The sequence below is a fragment of the Camelus ferus genome, chromosome 25, assembly GCF_009834535.1.
Source record: "Camelus ferus isolate YT-003-E chromosome 25, BCGSAC_Cfer_1.0, whole genome shotgun sequence".
NCBI classification, from domain to species: Eukaryota; Metazoa; Chordata; class Mammalia; order Artiodactyla; family Camelidae; genus Camelus; species Camelus ferus.
In genome coordinates, this window is record NC_045720.1 from 15,649,759 (window position 1) to 15,660,982 (window position 11,224).

The 11,224-nt window shown below is 37.2% G+C and overlaps 1 protein-coding gene across 2 annotated transcripts in view; it reads left to right on the top strand.

Moving 5' to 3' along the window:
- Positions 1-8,918, top strand: part of MRPL13 (mitochondrial ribosomal protein L13) — a 38,990-nt gene extending 30,072 nt beyond the window's left edge. For both annotated transcript variants that reach the window (XM_006186481.3, XM_014560714.2), the window contains exon 7: positions 8,637-8,918. In XM_006186481.3, the coding sequence (XP_006186543.2) occupies positions 8,637-8,658 (22 nt within the window). In that variant the 3' untranslated portion in view covers positions 8,659-8,918. The remainder of the gene's footprint in view (positions 1-8,636) is intronic.
- The last annotated feature ends 2,306 nt before the right edge of the window (positions 8,919-11,224 follow it).

The following is an 11,224-nucleotide window of genomic DNA, read 5'->3' on the forward strand; positions in this document are numbered from 1 at the left end:
TACACTTCCTGAAATTTGAGGATATATAATGGTATAGGTGTACCAGTTATTAAAATAAATTATTCAATATTTTATTCTCCTGCATATTAGAGCTGACAGTTGTTTGTTTGTTTTTTTACCTTGGAACGCATGTGACCAGGAGAAAATATGCGTTTTGGTATCAACCAAAAACTTATTGCTTAAGAAATAGATGATGCTTTAGTTCAGGGCTATCTCACAGAACTTTCCACAATGACTATCTGAGCTATTGTCTAAGACAGTAACTACTAGCCTCGTGCAGTTCGAGTACTTCCTCTGTGGCTAGTGTGACGGAGGAATTGAATTTTTAATTTTATGTATGTAATTTGAATTGATGTTTCAGTAGCCTCATGTGACTAGTGACTACCTGGTTGTTTACCATATAATAAAGTTCTAGTATAAAATACTATATCCATTAGAATCACAGTTAAAATATTTGACTGCACCATGCAAGGCAGTTCCTTGACAATGGGACTCCTCGTTACCAATAGATTTGCCTTTATGAGAAAAAAATTTTTTTCTCCTTTTGAGAAGGAACCTACTTAAAATATGCTTTTGTTCCACCCAAAATAGCGAAGCCAAGAGTATAATATTCCTTTGGATGTAGTCATTGGAATTTATTCAAGATATATCTGATGGTGAACCTGCAGAGACTTGACTGAAACAGATGTACCTGGATTGCACTATAAATAAATAGACACAAAAATAGCTTGCTTTGGTTTTTGTTTCTCTAGCAGTAAAACCTAACATATAGCATAAAAATGTACATTTTATAATTGCAACTGTTATTAGCATCTGGTTCATTATAAGCTCTTTAGCTTTTCTGTTCGAAATGAAAAGCTTTTGAGCAACAGTAATAATTGTCAAACTAAACTTTGAACCCAGTAGGTGATTGACAAAATTGTTTTAATTAAAAGCTACCATTGTTGGGATTTTTTTTTAACATTTTTTATTGATTTATAATCATTTTACAGCATTGTGTCAAATTCCAGTGTAGAGCACAGTTTTTCAGTTATACATGAACATATATATTCATTGTCACATTTTTTTCTCTGTGAGCTACCATAAGATCTTGTATATTTCATTTACATTGTTTTACATCACAAAAGTTATATTCTCTCAGGGCTAACTTCAGCATACTTTAGATTTTCTTATGCTAGTTGTTTATTTTTAAAGCAATGGTAGACAGAAGGAAAGACACTGATATTTATAAGGAAACTATAAATTTTATTTTATAACTAAAATCCATTTTCTCATATGAGAAGTTTTGTCTCTACCCTTCATTTCTTAGTGTGTATACTTGGTGTGTTAGTCTTTTTTTTACATCTCTTGGATACATAAATTGTGTCAGAATATGTTATGAAATTGTATTTTGTGTTTCTTTCACATCGATTTGTAGGCACTTTTTTTTTTTAGCTTTATGTTTTTATTTATTATTGTATTATTTAATTATTTTATTTTGGTGGGGGGAGGTAACTAGGTTTATTTTTAGAGGAGGTACTGGGGATTGAACCCAGACCTCATGCATTTTAAGCAAGAACTCTACCACTTGAGCTACACCCTCCCCCCCTTGTATTTTGTGTTTCTTGATGGTACAAAGGAAATGCGCATTTGCTGTGTGCAAGTGGTGATTGTACAGTGTGCACTTAGAATATTTCAGAACGTTTCTCAAAGGAAGAACAGCAATGCTGTCTGTCTCTTCTTCATAATTCAGTTGCCTGAGATTGTAGCTTTCAAATGGTCAGTTTATTTTAATACTATCAATAATTACTTTCGTAATCATTGCAGTTTCGCCAACACATTACAAAACCACACTAATCATGGAAACTATAATTGCTGTCACCGTAATGAGGATTCTTCATTATGTAGGGTAAAAATAAAACTTGGTGCGTTTGAAACTTATTTTTAATTTTCATTTTTACAAAATTCTGTAGGAGAGCTTTTCTTAGGAAAAACGAGGTATGTGGAAAATTTCAACTTGAATTGCTTCACGTTATACACAGAGTGATGAAACAAAACCAAAAAAGAAATGTATTTTTTTATTCCTAACTCGTTAAATCAGTAATGCTTTATTTTAAACATAACCCTCACCTCAGTAGATAAAGTAAGTGTGGAAAGTTTCAGCATCAGTAAATGCTTGAAAACAGATGTTTATGATGAAAACCTACGTTCCTGGTTTAATACTCAGAGTGTGCTATTAGAAGTGTGCCTGCAAAGAGAGAGGGCGGCGAGGATGAAAAAGAGGAGACATGAAGACAACCGTGATTGGCTCTGAAATTGTCTTTGCTGAAAGTAGGAGTAGATTTAGGGAATTTAATAGTTAATTCACCCAGCTCTGTAAAATGAAAACAGGTGCCAGGAATGGTAGCCCTGGGAAAGGGTGAGCATCCTGGCTAGTCTGTAGCTCTATGTGAAAGCAAGGGTTTCAGCTCTGTGCTTGCCCTCTGATGTAAAAGCTGTTCACCGCCCACCCCACCCCTAACCTGCAGATTTTCAGTTTTGGTTAAATGAATATCCCTGAAAAAAAATCATTTTCTCTATGCCTTTATTAAATGTGCTTCAAATTAGAGACTTACAGACAGTGGAGAAGGATTTTTACCTTTTCAAAACCCATAAGGAAATGGGATCTGGATATCTTCAAGATTTTCCATAGTTGTACGCTAGTCTAGTCATGGGGCATTTTCCTATAAGATTTAACTTAATTTGCTACTCTTCACAGTCAGAAGTTATTAGCTGGACTTGGGGAGCAAGTGTGCGTTCCAACTTTTCCATCATTTCAACCAGCTCAGCATTGGCTTAAATCATAGACCTCAGTATTTCCAATCTTGAATTTTGCTCAAATTAAGCATTCTACACTATACTGTTCTTTTGGAGATGAACAAATTAGGACTGGTTGCTGAAATAAAAAGCAATCTCTATTTGAACAACCAAAACCAAATTATTTACATTTCCTAACCAGTAGAGCTTATGAATTAACAGTAATAATTGAAAGTAACAATAATTCCTGTTCACCTTAATTGAGAAAAAAAATTGATTAAAAAAATTTTAACAGTCTTGTGAGTTTAGTGTTTTAAAAAAGCACTGTTGAACTTTTTTGCTCAGGCTGGTGATGCAGTGCCTGGGGGAATTCATACAGAAGCGCCCTTGCTCTGCCTCACTGTTACCAGTACAGCTGGCATCTTTAGTTCAGGGGATATGTGATGTGAGCAGATATCCTGGAATGGTTTCTTCTAAATAATTCCATTCTTACGGTGGAAATGACTTAAAATTCGATCAACCTGGTCTTTTATATTTCTTAAATAACATTATTCCACTATCCAAAATTTACTCTAGTCTTTTAAATGTTTTGTTGGTGTAAGCATTATACTGAGAAGTATTACTTAGGAGTAAAAAGACAAAGTCTAAGGGAGAATAAAATATTTTTGAGATTTACTACACTTAAATTATGCTTAATTTCATGGATTTACAGCAGAACTTTTGAATGCTATTTTTCCCTTGGAAAATAACTTCATCTTGATGGGATGAAGAATATTAAGTGTCTGTAATTGAACTGTGACATAAACCATGTGTTTTATAGCTTTATGTTTAATTTTATTCACAAACCAAATGTATTTTTCTACCATTTTATAATGAAAACTAAGATCTCTGAGAAGATTTTTCCTGAAGCCAAAGATTCGTTTATAGAAATATCCCCATTTCAAGATGATGTAGATGTGTTGGCCTCTGTCATTTTTGTGTTCTGAACTTGAATCTTTGCATTTTTGAGATGTTTGTTTCATTTTAATGAGTGGCAGTGTTGTGTTTGTTTAATCTAATGAGTGGCAGGCAACATTTTGCATAAGGATGTCTATGGTAAAGGATTTGCCATAGAAAATAGAGAATTATGTGAGATGTAGTATGGTTTTAACGTTTTTGAACAATCACAAGCACCACAGAATACTTTCTATAGCTCATACAAGCCTTTTTTGTAAGTTCTGTTCCCTCATCAAAAAAGTGGCATTATTTTTCAAAGATAAAGTTTTCTGTTGGTGACAAGTATTAAGTGCAAAATGAATTGTTGCTGTAGAACATTTAATAGTTATGAAAATTTAGCAGTTTAGAAAATGAATTAAAGAAAGTCTTCTGTGGGCTAATTCTTTGAAGATTCTTTAATCTCCCAAGTATACCCTAAGCATGTGTATGAAAGCTTCAGACTTCTAGCTTTCACTTCAGAGATCAAAGTGTGTGTGTGTGTGTGTGTGTGTGTGTGTGTTCTTCTGTTACAAAATGCACTCTCTAAAGACAAGACTTTGTCTTGCTCATTGCGGTGTCCCACATGCCCACTGCTGGACTTGACACTCAGGAATCTGTGCTGAACGAGTGAATGAATGAGTGGAATCTTATCTCCCTGAAAGAGGAATGGACTTTCAATTCATGGAGTGTGCTAAATCATGTATATTGGTCTTTGCTTATTTAAATCTTGCTTAATAACTATAACTAAAATAGAACTTTTTCTCAACAGTCTGTGACTTAGTGCAACCCTGATAAACCCAATTTTGGATGCTTTATATTACATATAAAGAAAAGATCATGCTAATTTTATTAAAACATAAGTTATATTTCTATCAAGGATTAAATTTCTTTTAAAAAATGAATAGGTATTAGCTTTCTATAATAGCATTTGAAATGTGTCTTCAGAGTTTTCCTGAGATTCTAAACACTATTCTAAAATGAAAACTGTTACTATTTATAAATAAATTAAACTTATATAATATTATTGTCTATTTTAAAACTTCATGATTTGTTTGCAATGAAACAGTGACAAAGAACTATAGCAAATATAGACTATAAATTCACCCATCATCCATCTGGCAAAAGATCAAGCCATCTTATTAAAGTTCATTAAAGTTTCAGACAACATTTAAGCATCTATATAGTCGGAAAAACAATATACCAGATTTCTTGGTGCCAGATTTCTTGCTTTTAAAAATTATTTAATCTAGTAAAGAGATTATGTAGATATAAACATAAAATAGGATAAATATATAAGCAGCATAATCTGAGAATTCATTCTGATTAAATGTAATATTGCTGTCTGTAGATTAGCAAATTTTAAAGAACCTAAATACAGTGACATCTACTCAGTTACTAAAGCTACAGTTTAATGTCTCTTTAATGATAGATGCCAGAGGAATTTTAGTATCTAGCCTCTGTAGATGTTCATCATAATTTAAAATTACTGATGTATCAGAAAAGCATGAAGCTGCCTGTTAATGAGTCCTCTGGTGGGGAAAGAGCCAGAAGGACACTAAATAGCAATTCGAATCATCTCTAGCTAATGTGCAAGTATGTTACCTTCTGTCAGGCACAGTATAGTTTTAGAAATTTCTTACTAAAAGTGCTTCTTTTGCTTCTTCAACATCTTCAAATAGCCATCTCCTCTGTCTTATGAATAGCTCTGTCGGAGGTCTGAGGTGAACCCTTGCTAGTCAATGTGTGGTCCATGGACCAGCATTGCATCCCATGGGAACGTGTTAAAAATGAAGCATCATGAGCCCCTTTACAGACTACCTGAATCAAAATCTGCATCTTTACAAGAGCCCAGACGACTTGTACACCCACTGAAGTTTGAGAAGCACTCAAGGACGTAGCCCTCCCCTCCCCTCCCCTTTCTCATGTTATCTTGGATTGCCTTCTTTTAGCGGAAGGGAATAAGCAGTCCAAGTGTGCTGCGTGTGTGCCTGCTTTCATTTGTGTGGAGAGAACCATAGAACCATATTTAGTGTAAAAACCTCACTTTTCCCTACAGGGGTACCTCCTGAAGCCATGTAATATTTTTTAATTGCTTCCAGCGTGAGTTGATGTTTCTAGCTAGGCGAACATCTGAAGTATCTAGTCTCTTGGCCATAATACTGTTTTTCTCCCTGGGGAGCAAATTAACCATCTGCAAAAGACCCCAATGAGGAAAGGATGAGTTTGCAAACAAAGTGGCATTTTCAAGGCAGTCACTTAAAATGATAAATATCTTACATGCATCCACTACATGCAGGATACTGTGCTAATTGCTGAAATTATAGGATGAATTGTGCTGGGACTCTGCCTTCAAAGGAACCAACAGCCTAATAAGAGTTATGTAGAATAGAGTGGTGCTTGCAAGCACGGGAGTCAGAAGGTCTACTCTAGATCACTACCATCCACTTCCTAGCTGTGTATCCTTAGACAAGTCACTCAGCTCCCCTGAATGTCAGTTTTAAGAACTGTCACTTGGGGTTGATACCAGTGTCTTTCTCACAATGTAGGTGGGAGGATAATATGAGATAGTGCATGTGAGGTAGTTAGTATTACTTCATGGCATCTAGTAAGCACTCAGCATTGTTATTTACGTAAGTGAGGGCAAGTATAATTTGAGAAACACTGTAATAGAAGTACGCGTGAAGTTCTCTGGCAATCTCAGCGAGAAGAGCCCTGCCTAAGTTAGAAAGGAAGAGCTGTGGAGGGCTTCCCAGGACATGTGATTTTGGGGGTGGATTTTGAAGAATTAAGCAAAGATAAGAAATATTCCAAGCGGAGAAAATTTCAAGTACCCAAGCCCAGAGCTGTGAAAGTTTATCTGGGCAGAAGCAAGTAGTGTAATGTGAACAGAACATAGAGGGACAGGTTGTGGGAAAGCATGACAGAAGGGAGAACTGGGGCCATGGGAAGGAGGGCTCTGTATTGAATTCCAAGGTGTTCAAATTTGACAAAGCAGTGGAGGGCTAGTGATTCGTAACTAGGGCCACATGTGGAAGTGGGATAAGAAAGAATCTGTGTTAGAGACCCTCAGATGGCTTCCCCTTCACCCCATTTCTCCTAAACTCCAAATCCTAGTTACTAGCTGCCTGCCATGTCCAGACGATCATTCAGAACCAAGATCCTTCCCTTCGGACTCTGTTCTTCGGCCTAGATTCCCTCTCCTGAAAACACAAGCAGCGTTGCCGCTCACTGAGTTCTTCAAGCTGAACGTTAGCATCATCCTTGCGCTGTCCTTTTCCAGAAGCTCCTCCTGCATCATCTCCCTGGCCCCTTCCCGCCCTTTCTCCTGACATGTTACTTCTGTGCTTCTTAAACCCTGCCCCTGTCCTTTCTTCTCACTCATCACTGCTGCAGCCTTAACAGAGCCCTCATCTTCATCCTCCTCGCTTCCTGCAAAACACCTTGAAACAAAATTGAGGTTTATTGGCTTCAGGTCACTGTCAGCATTTTTTACGTGACAGTTGACCCCTCCATACACATTTCTTATTTAACTTCTAAATTCCATTAAAAGGTACTTTTGTTATCTCATTGTTAGTAAATTACCTTTTGGTGTGAAAACAACCAGACTGTGACTAAAGCACATGTAATTTTATTGAGGGGAATTGCAGAGACTTCTTGTTAGGACTTCGTGTTAGAAATCTTAGAAGATTTCTTTCCAAGGGCATCACCACCACCCTTTTGTAATTATGTGAGCCAGCTGGACGGGAGAATAAATCGTTGCCCTGGTGTCTCCTGACTGGGAACTTTGATTGTACTGAGTCATATGAAGAGTAGAAGGGTACACTCTGGAGCCCCTCTCAGCTGTCATTTCAGACTGTTAGTTCCCAGACTTTGGATGCAGTTTTTACATTTGAAAAGAGATTTCAAAAACAGCGACAAAGCACTGCAGTGTCTCTTGTTCTAGAATGACGAAGTGGTGAAGTATATTTGGTTAGTTTCCCAGATCAGTGCCTGTGTTCCTCAGAGTTAAATAATTTTAAGTTGTAACGTAGTTCATTTACTTAGTTACTAGACTCTTGGTCTTACAGCTGGGCTATCTGGTCTCTTGTATGTTTATTTAAGAAAACATGCTATAAATGTAGAAAGGGACAAAATAAGTTTTTTCAGGGCAAACGGTTCATCTAGTTCTTAAAAGAATTCAAGTTTGAATATTTTTATAGCAGTTTCAAAAATACCTTTTTAGTTTACTTATTCTAAATTCCTTTCAAAAATTCCATAGCAGCTTAATACCTACAAATAAACTTCTATGTGTAAAAGGTAGCAGGACACATTTTATAATTCCCTATTTAACGTTTCTCTGAAAGTGTTCTTTAGCTTACTACTGGAAGCAACTTTCAGGTATGATTAATCCTACAAATACATAAGTGAAGAAAAGACCACTTACATGTGTATAATAAATGTACAATTAAAATATCAAATGGATAATGTTTATAAAATTTATTTTGTATATTACAATGAAAATTAAATTTAGCATATGATAATACAAATAGGTTAATTACTCAGATTTTGCCATTATTAGGTAGATCCGTATCTTTATATGTAATCCTTTCTATTAAAAGGGCTTTTGAGAAATTGAATTCACATTTTTAAGTTACTAAATACATTCATACATAGACATAAGGGGGGATCTATATTTATACTCTCAAAAAGAACTTGGGAATTGTCACTTAACTGTTCTACTTTGTGATGATTTGGCCTTAAAAGTGTTTTTCAAAGATTTAGATACAATATTTATCTTGGTGAACTGTTGCTTTCATTTTAAAATGGAAAAATAAATCTTCCTTCATCAGGCAGGAGAAAAGGAAATAATGATTCGTGAAAAAATAAATTTTGATTTTGTCTTTCAGACCTGAAGATTATCGGCTGTAGGAACAAGAAAATAAGTGTGGTGACTGAAACTTCTTCCTGCTGAGTTTCTCCTGCCTGCAGGGCAGCGTGAAAGAGCTGCCGCCTTTTGACAAGAAGGCTGTTTCGGGCGCTGGAAGTGGTGGGGAAAGGCCAGGAAGGGGGACTCCTTCCATGGGAAGTGTCAATAAAATACATTACATTTTACAGAATTGTTTTATTATGATAATCTGCTTTGAATGTTATAAATGATAAGAATAAAACTGCTTGCTTGGTTAACTATTGAATTTCACATTTAATGAAAAAAGCAAACCCTGAATAGCATTGCAGTTGAAGTTGCCAAGTGCCCGATACATCTGCACATCCTTCAAGTTCCAAATGTCTGTTCTTGACACCTGGGAAAACAAGCCCCACCTTCACTTTTCCTTTCAGTGCCTACTTTATCTAACCTCCCATCCATCTAAATTCATCCCTCCAGCTCAGTAGGATAGAGTATTTCCTGAGGTTATTTCCAAAATGCTTCATCTTTCTCTATGCCCCACATAGCCTGTTGGTCTCTGGGACACCAAAATAACAAAACAGTGCCTGTCTGCTCCCTAGAAATCCCACTGCCCCACCTGTGATGCTGTTTGCAGACCCCCACCGTGTGTCCATCTCTCTCTTGTTGGCTCCTGTTCACTTCTGTGCTGGGCACTGACACTGGGCCACAGGGATCAATATGTCCAGCAAAATCTCTTCTCTGGAAATTAAGATGTTGAGACACTGTATTTGGGCATTTTTAATGGTAGTTTCTCTTCTCTTGCCCTAGCCAATCAAGGAGTGAGTTTTGGATCATTTTTCCCATGGTTGTAGGTGCTTCGAGTACACCAGACAAAAATTCCTCCCTACTAAAGCTGCTGCATAGGAGCCGGAGGCTTATTTCAGTGGCTTACACCGAAGATCACTACGTCAAAAGTAAGGAATGGGTGGAGCTTCCTTTTGGTCCAGCAGTTAACGGCCACTTCCTCGTGAATAGTAGCTGTTGACCAGTACCTGGCCATTGCAGGGTGGAAAGGAGCTGTCAATAGACTTGTAAATAAGTGTTCCTGAGTGTTGGAGGTACTGATAAAATGATGTATGAGCTGCGATATAAGTACATTTAGGGGAAAATAGTAACTAACATTACATACAAAGTATTGCTAGTAAGCACCAGCTAATGTGCCAAACACAGCTGCTTTATATAAATTCATTCATTTAATCCATACATCAACCCTGTAATATATTTAGTTGCCCTCCCCATTTAGAAATGGTCACACTAAGGCAGCAATACGTAACTTGGCCAAGGTCACAGAAATGCTAAGTGGTAAAGTCAGGATTTGAATCCAGGCAGTTTGGCTCAGAAGTCCATAGACTTAGCCACCGCTAGATGAGAAAAAGTATGTTTCACAAATTCTGTAACAAAGCAAGTATAACCAGGTACTGGTCAACAGCTCCTATTCACGAGGAAGTGGCCGTTAACTGCTGGACCAAAAGGAATCTCCACCCTTTCCTTACTTTTGATGTAGTGATCTTCGGTGTAAGTCACAGAAATGAGCCTCCGGCTCCTAGTGCAGCAGCTTTAGTAGGGAGGAAGTTTTGTCTGGTATATTCGGAGCACCTACAACCATGTCTGGCACATTTTTCTTGGTTGAGAAAGGATCACTGAAGAAAGCCCTTGTTTTTAACACAACTGCAGGATCTGAAGAGGTGTGGTCATAGCAACATGGTTTATAATAATACTGAGCATAGTCATCATAACACAGTCAGCCCTCCATATCCACGGACGCAGAACCTGCAGATTCAGAGGGTCTGTTACATCACGCAATTGTATATATGGGCCTGGAGCATCCTCGGATTTTGGTATCCACAGGGATTCCTGGGAACTACTCCCCTGTAGATACTGACAGACAACTGTATTAAATATTCATGAAGAATATTGAAACCAATCACCGTAAACCTCACTCACTTGCTGTGTGGGAGCCCCTTTGGCAGGAAGAGGGGCTTCCTGATCCTATAGACCCATGTAGATCTAAATGGGCTATGTTGTTGGAACTGAATTGCTTCTCCTTGCTGCTGGGAGTTAACTCCACTTTTTGCATTTAGAGAGAACCAGAGCAAAGAGGCCCTTGCACCAAGTTAAGCGGCCTTTAGAAGCAGAAACTAATTATTAGACTTTACAGTCCTGCCCATTCGCTGTTGCTTGAGAGTTTTAACAGCCTGTCCTGTCCATATCCTAGGAAAGCACAACCACAAGTAGCCAAATAAAGATCACAACCTGCTGTAGGGGACCCAGCAGCTTGAGGGGGGAAGACAAGCTGGACCACTAGAATCGTAGCTCTTATTAAAGTGAATAGAAGAAACAGAAGAGAACTTTTAAAAATAAGGATTCTTACAGAAAAATAAGGAAATCATAAGTATTCCAAGTATCACATGGGAAGGAAAAGAAAAGTGACGTATATATGTTCTGTTGCTGTGTGTGTCTATACGGTGCAGATAACGCATCAAGTCACTAAAATCAAAATCGTATTTGTTCATACACAATTTTTTACCAGCTGCCTGTGTGTTACGCTAT